Raw genomic sequence first — 14981 nt, forward strand, 5'->3', positions numbered from 1 at the left:
ACCCAATATCAAATTCCAATACCCATCCCGCCCAAAGTCTCAATAGCATGGGTAATCTATTGGGACTTGGGACAAATTGCCACCTCTACCTGGAGGAATGCTTATGTTAATAATTGAAGTATAAATTCATCTTTGGACTTACATTGAGATCAAAGCTGAACTATACTTTTAAAGAAATGAAAAGATGATTTTGGTTGAACACGGCAAACTGAGCTACTGAAATTTGGTTGCAAAATTTGAAAAAAGAAATGTCCGAATACTCTATCCTTAGCTCTCATATTCAAGTTCTTTTTGCCTGTATGCAGTGACAGAGCTAGAATTTTTTTTTTTGGGGCCAAAATTTTTTCCTAATAAAATTATCTTAATATATTATGTTCAAAATAATTTTCTTCTATTTAAATATATGACATCTAAAAATATCAAATATGAAATTTAATTATAAAGGTATGTCTATTCATAAATATGCGGTAAACTAACAAAAAAAATAACTTTTGATTAAATATCTTATAACATCACAAACCATCCAATTTGCACATTATGAGAAGATACTCTCCAATATGTCACATGTGCAATATATATATATGTATATATATATATATATATAACCATGTAATATAAATGTAACTATTTTCAATTGAAAAAAGATAAAAGTTATGTTACTTTGAAATTTCAACATCTTTTCTTAGAAGTAAATTGCGTTCTACGCTCTTTCATAGAACTAAATCCATCTATGATTGAATCACTGCTAAATTTTTCAGCAACTTCCTTTTCTATATACACAGTTAGACAATCATTCAAGAAATTATCTTCCATCTTGTTTCGGAGCTTTGTCTTGATTATTTTCATAATTGAAAATGCCCGCTCTGTAGTTGCAATTGATATAGGAAGAGTAAGAACAAGTCTAATCAATCTGTCAATAAGAGGACATATCACTGATTTTCTTATCTTCATCAAACCTTGACATAACTCATGAATACCAGATAATTCTTGCAATTCATGAAAATTTGGAATGCCAAGCTCAAAATGTTGAAGTTCTATTCTTAGACGTACTAGTTCTTGCTCCATAAAATCATTCGGATAGAACTTCTCTGCAAGTTTACAAATATAATCAATCTTGATCAGCATAAATCCATTTCTAGGGTCTAAAGCAGTGCTCAAAACAAGCAATTCCACGGTATGATCATTAAACCTGCTATATAACTCTTGCAATTGATAATCAATTGTTGCAAGAAATATATCCACTCGATGACTAATTCATATATATATATATATTAACTCTTATAATATAAACTAAAAATTGTAAAAATTTAGAGGGGTTCAATTTTATTTTACACACATATTTACATATTGTGAATTAAAATTTTCAAAACTTAGGGGGGGCCATGGCCCCCCTCTGCCCCCTTTGGCTCCATCATTGCCTGTATGACTTTATAGCACATATGATGCATTCCAAACCATCTACGTACGAAATTAGCAACTCCGCCTCTAGTCAATCATCTTAGGAGCTGACTTATAGAAACCAATGTGATGATGGCCATGTTTTTGCTACCCATATACAGTTTAAACCTTGTCAAACTCCTTGGGCCTATGAATTATGTTCATTCCGTAAGCCTCTTGATGATCGTCCCCACCTTGGAGCATGGTAGAAAATAAAAACTTGAAACATGGAAGTGCTGTTTTTCATGTTTCACAAAGCATTAAGATGTTTTTGCTACTAAATTAAGTTTTAGTAGCTCTGTAGCTGAATTTATCGATGTTCGCGATCTCAACTCCCACAAAAATAGGATGATGTTTTGGCCTTCGTTTCCCTACTTAAACACATTGACCTCTGTTGTCCCCTTTGAGCCTTTAAACTTGATAATTCATTTCACGTTAAAATTCCTGCTGATCACACCTCACACTGGAGTTAATTTTTTTAGGGTGATTTCATGGAAGTTAGAGTACTTAAATTGTGATTTTTTATGAAATCAAGGATTGCAAGAATGTTGAGTTCCAATGCTCGAGTTTGAGATGTTTACTTCTCAAAAAAGAAAAACAAAAGAAAGAAGGAAAACAAAAGGAAAGAAAGAAGGAAAGCAAGGAGAATTGAGAGAAGCTCAAATATCAATAGTTTAGTTCCCAAAAAAGGACAAAAGAACTGAGAGATATTGAGAAGAGGCTCACATCCCAGAATCAAGAAGCCTCATGGTGTAAAGAGAGCAAGTCAAATTTTTGAAGAAACAGCTGGACAGCCCAAAAGTTTCACTTGGGCGGCAACTTATGCAGAAGTGGTCACAGGTTCTAATCCTTAAAAAAAAAAATTTATCTTTTGGCCTTTACTATCTTATTCTTTGCTTAAACCCACTCCAGGCATACATTACGATCTAATAAAGGTCCAAATGCTGACTAATTTTGGATGACGAGGAACAATAGTCTTTCACCACTGACGCAGCTAAGAGAATTTGGTCACAGCTGTTTTAAGGTGATCTCAAGATGATTTAACCTGAAAAATCAAAACTTTGAGCTTTAGTATCCCTTCTTTTTCAGCCCTTTACCTTACAACCAGAACAAAAATCAATCTGATTGGTTTCTTTAATGTGCTCATAAGATGATTGTGAGCTGAAAATGGAAAGTTGGAGCATTGATATCCCATCCTTTTCAGCACTATAGCCAAGACCCTCTTACAATCAGAGTGAAATTCCATGTGATTGGTTTCTTTATGGCCAGTCAATTTGAGAAGGTGTTCCTTTTCTAAACACCATCCTAAAGCCTCGAGAGAGTAGAGAGCCTCATAACAGTTTGTCATATTCCATTAAGATCATCTTTATCTTATTTACGTGGATAACATACTTTTAATTATTAATCAAAGCATTCATCCTAGAATTTCTAAGCACATAGGAAGTGATATTGTGTTCTCCAAGTCATCTACCAAAGAATTATTGCGCAGGCCCTCACCTATTTTTTATTTTTTCCTTTTACAACAACATTGTGTATCAGGAGAAATAAACTTGAGAACCTAGATGCAAATGGTGTTTGTTACCTATTTGGAAAGGACTGAGTAATGGATTAGGACTGTTCACAACTTCTTTCACTGATAGTTCTTTGTTCTTCAATTTTTTACATGGGAAATACCAAATAAAATAAAATAAAATTTGGGGTGCTTAAAAATGGTTTCATGGTTTTGGAATATTCTTGTTACTTCTTTGGTACAAGGGAGGGAAAGGAGTTTAGCATAAGTGGAAGGAGCTGGCCATATGTTTTATGGTCAAAAAGGCACGAGAATGGCTGTGGGGCTGTGATCAATTTGGTTGCATGTATAAATCTACATTCAGTTTTTCTTTTATTTTTGGTAGATGATCTACTTATTTGGTCAAGTCCTTTTTAGTTTGGAATTTTGCTATACCCTAATTTATGTTTTCTTTGTTTTTTCTTGTTTCCATTATGTTGGTTTGATTGAGAACATACAAAGTGCAACCTAATGCTTTGGCTTGTAATATTATTTAATTAAGCCATACTCTTCAACCTATATAGTAAAAGCACGAAAGGATTCAGGGGTTGTGCTGATGTGGCTGCATTTCATTCGCTGGGGGGTCGTCGTCCATCACGTGGGGCTCGCGTGCTTTCGCTGGGAGGAGAATTCAGATTCTTGCTTTTGTCCGCTGGGAGGAGAAGTGCAATTCCTGTTTTTTGTCCGAGAGACGAAAATGAAGACCAGCTGACTTGCTGAGCTCAATGTGGCTCAATGTGCTGACCTGCTGAGACAAAAGTGATGGGCTCAATGTGGATTTCCATGGTTTTACGATTTTGCCCTTCTTTTTAAAAAACAGATGCACCGTTGTTTGTTGCTGAGCTCAACCTATTATCCACTGGATCCAATCTAAGACGTGCAGTAGCAGAGAAAATCACATCAATTGAAGGTTGGTTAGTGGCTCGAGGATTACTACCATCAAATTCTTATTTTCTTCCTCCTCTGATTTCTATATGATTGCGAATAGGGCTTGGTAAACACTCTCCATACCTGTCACTTGCTTTCTTCTCTTATCAAACTCAACGGCGGACCAACAATTCTTCCATGCCTCTCCGATTTTTTCTGTATTGTTTTCTCTAAAAATTAAGGTCAACAACAGCCACAGATGACCTTCAATTTTCTAGCTTTTGTTTCTGATCTTTTTAGATGAGATGAGCTACAAATAACTTGTAGATTTACTCAACTTTTCTCTGTTCTTCCAATAGTCTTTATTTGCTTAAAAATTAATAAAGCTTGGTTTAATATCTCTGTTAGTCAATTATTTTCTTAGCGATAAGAACTTTGATCTTCTAATCTTTATATCTTAAGATTTTTTATTTTATTTTATGTCTCTTATGTTTTATTTATCCGATTTCCTAATTTTTATAGTATTATCTTTGCAGGAAAAAGATGAAAACTTTTATGGGATGCAAATGCAAGTACTTGTGGATATATTCCATCCTTTTCTGTCCTCCAAAGGTCTATTCTGCTTTATTTATCTATTGATTTATTTGTTTATTTATTTTTTGCCGATAAAAACTTTGTCCTTTTAATTTCGGTCTCTACTCTCAAATCACTTGAAGTTTTTATTTTGTCTTTTATTTTATTGGATTATACTATTATTTTTATAGAAAGGAAGATGAATTTATTAGGTTTTAGCTAAAAAATAGGCATGAACATCAATGTTTTCCTCTGTAAACATTTTTTCTGGTGCTGTTTGACAGAAAGTATGAGTTATAGTGGTTTCTTAAAGCATTCTAGAAGCATTTAATCCCTAAAACACCTATGCATTCTAGAGCCCCTGTTGTAGAAACACTGATTGCTTCTTTTCTTGGCGCACATTCATCTGTGATTTTTCCCGTCTTTTTACTTCGTTTATACTTTCATATTACAATTTGCATTTTTACAGAGTGAGGAAGAAAAGGAAGAACAACCTCTGTGGTAGGAAACTTTTTAGCCCACAAGTTTTTTGCTCTGGTTTGTTTCCCTTTTCAATTTGTGACCTTCCCTCTTTCCCTCTATGACAGAAATTTGTGGAGGATGGCAAAAAATTGTGGTAAAACTCCTGCTCCTATTTTTTTCACTGTACTTTGGGCCTTTTGTTTTTAGATTTTAATATTCTTCTCTTAAATACTAGCTTTGAGTGAATCCTTTTACCTGTCAAAATGAAATCTACCAAAATTATATCAAGTGCATCTGTTAAATCAGAAGCTAAATGATAAATAACATTAACTAATATGGAACAAAAGGGTTGAGGTTAAGACTTTTCACTTTCACTTTTACAGAGAAGTTTAAAGATTTTCTAAAGAAACCTCTAAGATGGTTCAGGAATCATTTTTTGCTCAGTTAAAAGTTGAATCCTTTTGTTCTTTTCTTGTTTTTTCACTGAATATGGGACCTGGTCTTCATGCAATTTCTGTCTCTGCATCTTTTAGGACAAGTCAATATTTCTAAAGTAGTATATGTTTGAGAGTAAGACTAGAGAGATGATTGTCTACACAACCGAGGGTACTTTGCCATTGCAATTTCTCAGGGATAAATTTTTCCCCATCAGATTTTTATCTCTGACCTTTTCTTTCTTCTTTTTCTGGTATCCACTACAGGAAGAAGCAATCTTTATTTGTGGTCCAAGAATAAACAAATGGTGAAGATAGCCTTTAAGTAGGTGTTTGTTCACCTTTTATTGTTTTTTTTTTCCACAAACGTTAACCGTTATATATATATGATAAACCCTTGATAGTACAAGAATTAATTACAAAAAGGGGCTACTACCCTCATTTGCTTCCTCACTAAATCCATCAGCCAAACTGGGAAGTCTTGTTCCCATTCAATATCATCCACTAGCTGTACAGCAAACTTAGCTAGAGCATGGCTGATTTCATTCTCTGTTCTAGGTATAAACACAAAACTACACCTTTCAAAATGTGTTGTCAAATCCTGCACATCTTCCAGAATAGTTGCAATGTTAACAACATACTCATTGCCTCTATGTATCTGGTCTAAAACTGATTTGCTATCAGAATGGATTTTAATTTTAGTCCATCCTTGCTGCTTAGCCATCAGCATTGCATTTCTAATTGCCAAAGCTTCTTCCTTCATTGGTTCCCCCTTATATTGATTGACTATTGCCTTTGCTTTCATGATCATTCCGTTCCACTTTCTTGCAACAATTCCTTGTCCCGTCCTTATCATCCTTGCTGATATCGCAACATCCGTGAACAGGCAAACGTCATCATCCCTTGCTGCTTGTCTTCTCGTTTGATGCTCCCTGATGTTGTTCGTAGCACTCTGCTCTATTTCTTCCATCTTTGTTTGCTCATATTCCAACCGTTCCACTTGTGCCTTTGAGACAATATTCGGTGGGTTCTGGAAATCATTGTCAAAAACTCTTCTGTTGCGAGTTTTCCAGATTTGCCAAAACAGGTTGATGGTGAGACTCACTCGCTCAGGTCCACAGTCCTCTGACGCAGATTGAATGGCTTCCTCCCACCATAACCACAGATTGTGTTGTTTATCCACTAATCCATCCCACCTTACCGGTGCCAATTTCCAAACATCCATCACATTCACACAAAAAAAGAGTAAATGTTCTATGGTTTCCATGCCTTCACCACAATAGCTACATCTCCCCTCTCCTAGTCCAATCCTTTTGAAAATTACTTCATTTGTTGGTAAACAATTTTGCAAGCATTTCCACATGAAATGTTTCAGCTTGGCCTTTACCTTTTGATGCCACAGATTCTTCCACACCGTGCGTTTTCTAACTTCCCAACTTGTCTCAGCATTGTGTGTTCGATTTCTACTGATCTGATTTTCCTCCTGCCTTGCCATTGCATATCCTGTTTTCACCGTATATGCTCCAATCTTTGAAAATTTCCAGATCAGTTTGTCCTTTCTCCTTCCTATGCTAGTGGGAATACGTTCAATGAGCTCTACCTCTTTGTTTCCAAACCATGTCTGCAAAATTTCTGTTTTCCATCTCCCATCTTCAATCAACTCACTCACCCAAGTGAGGTTGCACCCCTCAGGTTTTGCAGTTTCCACCTTGCCATCTTCGGACCCTATTAACCATTTATCATTCCAGATACTTACTGTTCTTCCATCACCTATCCTTTTCCATAATCCATCAAACAACAATTTTTTTGCACTATGTATACTTTTCCAGCTCCATGAAGCAGAGCCAGGAGGACTTTTGTTCATCCAATTGGGATCCTTCATGTATTTCGCCTTCATCACCTTGCTTACTAACAAATTTGGAGCAGTTAGAAATCTCCAAATTTGTTTTGCAAGCAAGGCAGTGTTAAAGGCTTCTAGGTCCCTGAATCCAATACCTCCTCTTCCCTTTACTTCTGAAAGTTTCTTCCAGCTTGCCCAATGAATACTTGCCTCTCTTTCTCCTTTACTCCACCAAAACTTTGCAATTTTCCTAGTAATATCTCTACATAATCCCTTTGGGAGCCTGAAGCATGCCATTACATATGTTGGCATGGCCATTGTCACCGCCTTTATCAGCACTTCCTTTCCCCCTTCACTTAAAAGCCTTTGTTTCCATCCTTGTAACTTGCTACTGATTTTGTTCTTAACAAAGCCAAACACTTGTGCCTTTGATCTTCCAATGGCCATTGGTAAACCCAAATATGTCCCATTTACTGCTTCCTTCATATTATCCAGGCCTTCGCTAATTGCTTGCTTCATCCTTTCTTTGGTGTTTTTACTGAAGAACAAGGCTGATTTTTCGAAATTCACAACCTGACCAGATGCATTGCCATACTTTGTCAAAATGCTTTTCACCTTTAGAGCTTCTCGTTTGGTTGCTTTACAGCACAAAAGAGAGTCATCTGCAAAAAATAAGTGAGAAATAACCGGACTGTCCCTACAAATTTTCACACCCGTTAGCTCCTTTTCTTGCACAGCTTTATGAATAATACTAGAAAGACCTTCAGCACATATGATGAAAATATAGGGTGATAAAGGGTCCCCTTGCCTAATGCCTCTAGTAGGTTTGACATATCCAACCTTCTGGCCATTTAAATTGAAGGAATAAATCACAGTGGAAAGACAAGCCATAATCCATTTGACAAAAATTGGACAAAAACCCATTTTCAAGATCATTCTCCCCACAAAAATCCATTCTACCCTATCATACGCTTTTGACATGTCTAACTTAATAGCCATGTAGCCAGTAGCTCCTTTTCTCTTATTCTTCAGGAAATGCATAACTTCATGAGCTACTACTACATTATCCAAAATTTGTCTCCCTGGTATAAATGCAGATTGAGAATTGCTAATGCAGAGTTGGAGAACAAGCTTCAAACGGTTTGCAATAATTTTAGAGATAATCTTATAAAGCACATTACACAAACTGATTGGCCTATAATGTAAAACAGAAGTTGGAGATTCTATCTTTGGGATTAAGGAAATGATGGTTTCATTCACAGTCTTAAGCAAGCAACCAGAATGGAAAAAACTATTTATGGCTGACACCAAATCCCCTTTTATAATATGCCAATATTGTTGGAAAAAAAGTGGGGAAATACCATCCTGACCTGGTGCTTTGTTTGGATGCATAGAAAACAAGGCTTGTCTGATGTCCTTTTCCTCCACAGGTTTAATCAGTTTCTCATTCATCTGTCGAGAAATAGTGCATGGGATTTCATTAAGGATCTCTTCAAAATCAGCTGGGTTGGTTGTAGTAAAAAGATCCTTGTAATATTGACTAAGCTCCACTTCAATTTCCTCCTCAGTTTTGCACCAGGTCCCATCTTGTTTTTCCAACGTACTGATAGTGTTTCTTCTCCTCTTTGCCTTTACAGTTGTATGGAAATAAGCTGTGTTTCTATCTCCTTCCTTGAGCCATTTGCTCCGTGATTTTTGGCTCCAATACAGCTCTTCCTCCTCATATGCTTTGCTTAGCTGGTTTTTAATCTCAGTCACCCGACTTTTAATCCCAGATTCATGTCCCTCCTTCACTTGCTTGAGTTTCTCCTTTAATTCCTTAATCTTTACTTTTGAGTTTCCTTGAACCTTTCTCCTCCATTCCAGGATTGCTACCCTAACTGCCTTTATCTTCCTCACCATTTTGTACATTCTAGATCCAGATTGTACTGTCCTCCATGCCCCTTGTATCACCTCCTTCATTTCTGGATTTGTAGTCCATCTTTGATCGAAATAGAATCTTCTCTTCTTCCTGGTTGGCTCAGGATTTGTATCTACCGGCAAGATGGCATGATCCGAAGCATCATTTTCAATATGAGTACACACCACCCTATCAAACCATTGCAACCATTCAACACTACATAAACCCTATCCAATCTCTCTTTTATTACTCCCTCCCCCTCCCAATAATTACTCCAGGTCCAAGGTAAACCTTTATAGCCTATATCTAATAATCCATTGTCTCCTATGAAACTATTGAAATCCTTGAAACTACTCTCAGCTCTCACCCTCCCACCCCACTTCTCCCCATTTGACTGTAAATCATTAAAATCACCAACCAGTAACCATGCTTCACCCCAATCCTTCTTCCTTTCAGCTATGTGTTTCCATTGCTCTTTTCGAATATTGCTATCCGTACTAGCATGTACACACATCAACCACCACTGGCTATTTACTTCCTTGTCCTTGATGCATGCTAAGATGTACCAGTCCGTGTGGCTTAATTCATCAATTGTCACCCCATTGTTCCAATATAAAGCCATACCTCCTGCCTTCCCAATTGAGTTAACAACATACCCCTTCTCAAAACTTATTTTCCTTTGCACAGATCTCATAAATTTTTCTTGGTTTTTTGTCTCACTTAAAAACACCACATTAGGAGAGTGGAAGTTTAAAACTTCCTTTAGTTGGGGAATTGTCAAGGGGCCTCCTGCACCTCGACAATTCCACACCGCAACTTTCATTGACACCTTGGAGGCATAAGGGGTTAGCCTCCAATTCCCCAGTTTCTTTGCAGATGTTGCTCTCCAGTTTTTGAAACTTAGGTTTTGGTGTTTCCACTACGTCCTCTTCCATTTGTTGAGACTCTTGTTGAAATGCTGCTGCTTTCCTTTTCCCTCGTAGGTCCTTGCCTACATCCTGAACTTTACTCTCCGGTAGAGTAATCCTTCCTCTTCTGACTTTCCTAGTGCCATGTTTTTTTCCTTCCTGCTTAATACTGGTATCCCCCTTGGTACCTCCTGAATTCCTAGCAAAATCTCTAACTCGTCCCCTGTCTCTTCCCTGTCCAGACTACTACCCCCTAGATCACCCTTATTGTCCACTTCCATTTCCACATGCACCAACTCTAATCTTTCACTACACCCTACCCCAGGTTCCTCACCCTTACCAAAGCTTCCCTTGGCGTTATCATTTGCTACCCTTTTATTCAGTAACACCACCTTGTTTTCCTTTTCTGACAGTGCTTGCTGATCCTTTAAAAATGCATCCCACTCTGCCTCCTGCATTTTCCTCCTCATTTGGATCTGAGAATTTCCTCCTTTTTCCACACCCTCAGTGTTATTTTCCTTGTTCAAACTCACATTTTCCCCCTCCCTTCTTTCACTTACCTCTAAAAGTTCAGTACTTTCTTCCCTTTCCCTTTGTGCTTTTCCTTTCTCAGATACAACCTCCTTAACTCCTCGTAAAGGTGAGGCCATAATATTTCCTGCCCTCATCCAAGCTCCATATTGTACCTCTCGCTGACCACACCCGTCCCCTCCTGACACAGAACAAGCTCTGTCATTGTGACCTATAACTCCACAGTTGTAGCAAAAATCCGGTCAACGTTCATACCTAAATTCCACCCATTCAGCTTGTTCTTTGCATTTTATTTTTGTGCCTCTGATCAGTGGTTGTGTTACATCTACTTCTGCCATAATTTTCATGTGCCTTCCACCTTTCCCCCAACCTCTGGAATTATCACCTCTCTTATAGACTTAAAAATCTGACCTAGTTTAAAGCCCACCGCTCTACTCAACCAGTGAACAGGTAGATTCCATAGCTGCACCCAAAGGAATACATACCGGAAAAAATTACTATCCCTTTCCCAACCAACCTCCCATTCTCTAAGCACAAATACCTGGTTATCCATTATCCAAGGGCCCCCTGTCAGCGCCTTTTTCTTTTCGACCTCATCTTCAAAGTGGAACTGGAAACAGTTTGGACCCAGCTCTGTTATCTTCAACCTCCTTGGATTGCCCCACGCATGATTTATGTAGTTCTTGACTCCAGTGAAATTGGCCACTTTATCACCCACAAGCTTTCCAAGTAGACTTCCTTTGCAGCCCAACATTCCTTCTTCAATGTCATCTCCGCTGAGATCTATCTCCTCTGTTTCCTTGGCCGACAGTTCAAACCTTTGGAAGGCCTTTGCAAGGGATTCTGCCATCTTCCCGTACAGATCCAAGTAGAAACCAGCACTATTTCTAGGAGACGAAGGAGCTCAGTTGGTAAACCTGACTATTCGGGTCAGGACCCGAGGACTAGCCGGGTCAAACTCGGCTGCAACGAAGTGGAAGAAAATGTGCTCCGGACAAGACGCGTGGCGAAGAACCGGATGAACAGCGGCCATGGAGCCCCGAAGGTACTCCAAGTCCAGAGTCATCGCTACATGAACTAAAGACGGATTGCAAAACGTCAGCGTTTCGTCACTAGTCACAGGACACTCCACGCCGTTCCGGTACTCCGGTGCTTCAGTGAACCCAAACTCCGTTTCAGTAGGCCAACCGCCATTATTGGGAAAAGAACGAATAGCAGAAGACATCTTTAACGGCGTGTGAAAAATCATCAAGAAAACAAGCAAAACTGAAACTGAACGAACCCATGAGTTGAAGTGAAAAGGCAAAAGAACCATATTTTCTTGGTGGGTTTTTTCTGGATTCTTCTTAGTTTTCGGAGGCATCAACAGAAAAGAGTGAACGAGATTTGCTATTAATGCAAAGGCATTGTACTACAAGCCGAGGAGAAAAGGAAACTGTGGTTCTTTTCTTTCCTTGTCTTCTCTAGAAGTTTTAGAGAGGAAACAAAACGTTTGTTCACCTTTTATTGTTGTTTTTCCTTTTTTGGATTTTAATGATAGTATAAGTTCTAATTAATTGAGGTTCTGTTTAATTGATAGGTGAGAATACCTTAAACTAGGTGACTTGGTTGAGCAGATATTGTGCACATCCATATTTGGAACTCCATAGCATGTCAGCTTCCTTATTTGGCTATCTAGATAGACTATTTTGTAGTGTGAAAATGTCATCTTCTTTTGATGGGCTTTTGAATAACGAATCATTAGTTTCTTTTCATTGATTAATTTTACAGATTGATTACACTTTTGTTGTTAGAGTAAGTTTTACTTGGTAATAAATTTGTATATTAGTTTTACTTGGTAATAAATTTGTATATTTCATCTTTAACCTTTTGGGTTCATTTCTTGAACTTCAATATTTATAGGTATAAACTTGTTGAAAAAAGGATGAGAAGCATTGGCAGTGTGAGGAGGGACGTAAAAGAAAAGAAGAAAGGTGTGCGAAAAAGTGCAAGTTGAAATACTGATACTGAAATCATTATGGTCATTACTGTAATGATTAAAATGTTAAGAAAAAGCTAGAGATTGAGTTTCAAGAAAAGACCCTTGGGTTACTTGGCGCTAAGATAGGCATTGGTCATTTAAGTTTCCTATTCTTTGGGAAATTCACTATTATTTGACCATTTCAATATTCTTTTACCATACTAGAGCTACTGTGTTTGGTTGACTGTATCATTGATAGCTATTTAATGTAACTTGTCTTTACTCCTCGCAGCTAAAATGGATTGATGAGGATTTCCTGAGCTATGACTTTGAGTTCAACATTTTGCTGACTTGCAAAATTTGTTAAGAGAATTTTCTTCATTTTCCTTGGAATATGTTTCTGCTGTTCTATGTGCAGGTTATTAGTCAAGATATGGAGGTTAAAGGACCTTATTTAAAACATCTGACACTTCTTTAGGCTTTGTTGTTCTAGGCCCAATCAGATATCTTTATACTTACTGTTATTTGATTGTGTGGCTTGAGTTCAAATTAAGTAAATTATTTGAGAGAATGCTTAATGATTTGTTTGGCTTGTTTTGCTTAGCAATGAGTCAAAGCCCGAAGAGTGGAAGAACTCTTACCGTTTCCCTTGCATTATCATGATTGATAGAATCAAGATTGGAATTATTTCTATGTCTGTCCTGCATGGATCTACAGTGATTATTTATTAGCCTCATTTTTGGATACATATTATTGTAGACATTATGTACCTTTTACATTTTAAATATGAGGTTTTGTTTGTAAAGATAGTGACCAACTTTTGTTTCATTGCATCATATTGTGTATATTGGACCTATTATGTACTTCCTAATTTTGTCCAGTTACGATGGGTTGTATTCTTAATGACACTGAATTGCAATTTTTACTTACCTCTTTAATTCAATAATTCTTTTTACTAATTATATGCCTCCTAATTGTATGGCCTCAAATAATTCAACAACATTTGTCATCCCAACAATTTGCAAGTTAGATGGCCAGGATTGGGTAATTTGCATGCTTTCACCGTTTTCCTGCTACCTTTTTCCGCATAATCAGTAATTAATTTCATATAAATGGCCTGTTATGGCATGAAACTCAAGTGCGCCAAGAATTCCACCTTTCTATTTGTCAACTGGTTATTTCATTCTCCCAACAATAAACTTCGGTTAGGAAACGTTTCCTTTGACTGTGAAGATAGATTGTTGCACGGAGGATCCTTTTTCAGAAATATGAACCCCCTTCATTCTCAGTGTACACCTACTTTGTACCATGTATTGCACTTCCATTCTCCTGACCAGAGTTGTTGCGTTAGTTGTTCCGATTTTCATGTTACATGCAAAGAATTGGATAAACAACATAGAAACGATTGAACAACATCAAAATTAATGCTCGTTGTAAATTTAAAAACACCACCGATAATCAATCCTCCACAGAATAATAGAAAAAATTAATAGTGTTTACTCATTGTTTAATATTTTTGAATCTCCCATTTACTTTTCCCAACACTTCATCCCATCTCTACATGAAGCAAAATCATACTGATGAGTTTCAATTTTATTCGCTTCAATTATTTTCTTTTCGATCTTTTTCTCGACACCATGTTAGATGCAAACCTTTATTTACTCGCATTTTCTTACAACATTGCTTATTTAAAAGCTTAATCATTTTATAACCAAATAACTTAATTGCAATGCATGCGATTTATGATATCTCCACTTGAAAATCTGGACATTTTCTGGGCAACATGAAATTAACACCGCGCAACGCGCGGTGATCCCCTCCTAGTCTGTTTATTATGTGCATATGAGTTGGTGGTGCTAAAAAAAAAAAGACCTTTATTGACATACCTATAATGACACTTGCTTACATATATGTCCTTAAAACATCTCAATCATGACACTTAGTATCAACTCAACAATATATACTCTAATTATTTTTTATTTTATTTTATTTAAAAATAGTGTGTCCTTTAGAATAGGTATGGCCACGGTTCCAGAACCGACGATTCTGGTTCTTCAAAGAGGTAGAACCAGAACTGCACCATATAAGATGGTTCTGGTTCTGATTCCAGAACCGTCGGTTCTGGTTCTTTAAAGAGGTAGAATCAGAACCGCATAGTTCTGATTTCGGTTCCTTATGGTTCTGGTTCTGGTTCCGGTTCCGTATGGTACCCTATAATTTTATTTAATTCTTTATCCTTACCAATATTAATACGAATATAACAATATATTTAAAATTTCAAATAGAATGTACAAAAATAAATACAAAATAAAGATCATATTTCAATTTTATTATTATTCTACAAAGTAAGAAGTAATAAATAGACAATACAAATTTTATGAAAAGTACATTACATTGTCAAATTAAAAAATATATTACACTATCAAATGATTGTCATGTGTTGACTTTCTTGAGTTGGACAATCATCAATGTTGAAGATTTTATTTGAAGAAATATTGCAAAAAATATTTTTTTGCTTGC

General features: G+C 36.8%; 1 protein-coding gene and 2 long non-coding RNA genes across 3 annotated transcripts; 2 read left to right on the forward strand and 1 right to left on the reverse strand.

The window, feature by feature from the left end:
- Window positions 1–4247: 4247 nt before the first annotated feature.
- LOC113727273 (uncharacterized) lies at window positions 4248–5135 on the forward strand. Its single transcript, XR_003457760.2, has 3 exons — window positions 4248–4465; window positions 4896–4927; window positions 5014–5135. It is a non-coding gene; the product is annotated as an uncharacterized lncRNA (long non-coding RNA).
- A 599-nt stretch (window positions 5136–5734) lies between these two features.
- LOC140035647 (uncharacterized) lies at window positions 5735–9885 on the reverse strand. Its single transcript, XM_072076956.1, has 2 exons — window positions 9354–9885; window positions 5735–9195 (listed from the first exon to the last, which is right to left on the reverse strand). The coding sequence occupies exons 1-2, from the start codon at window positions 9883–9885 to the stop codon at window positions 5735–5737; spliced, it is 3993 nt and encodes a 1330-aa protein (XP_071933057.1).
- Window positions 9886–11670: 1785 nt separating this feature from the next.
- On the forward strand, window positions 11671–13118 carry LOC140035322 (uncharacterized). Its single transcript, XR_011839423.1, has 2 exons — window positions 11671–12153; window positions 13066–13118. It is a non-coding gene; the product is annotated as an uncharacterized lncRNA (long non-coding RNA).
- The last annotated feature ends 1863 nt before the right edge of the window (window positions 13119–14981 follow it).

The sequence above is a fragment of the Coffea arabica genome, chromosome 2c (assembly GCF_036785885.1).
Source record: "Coffea arabica cultivar ET-39 chromosome 2c, Coffea Arabica ET-39 HiFi, whole genome shotgun sequence".
Lineage (NCBI taxonomy): Eukaryota > Viridiplantae > Streptophyta > Magnoliopsida > Gentianales > Rubiaceae > Coffea > Coffea arabica.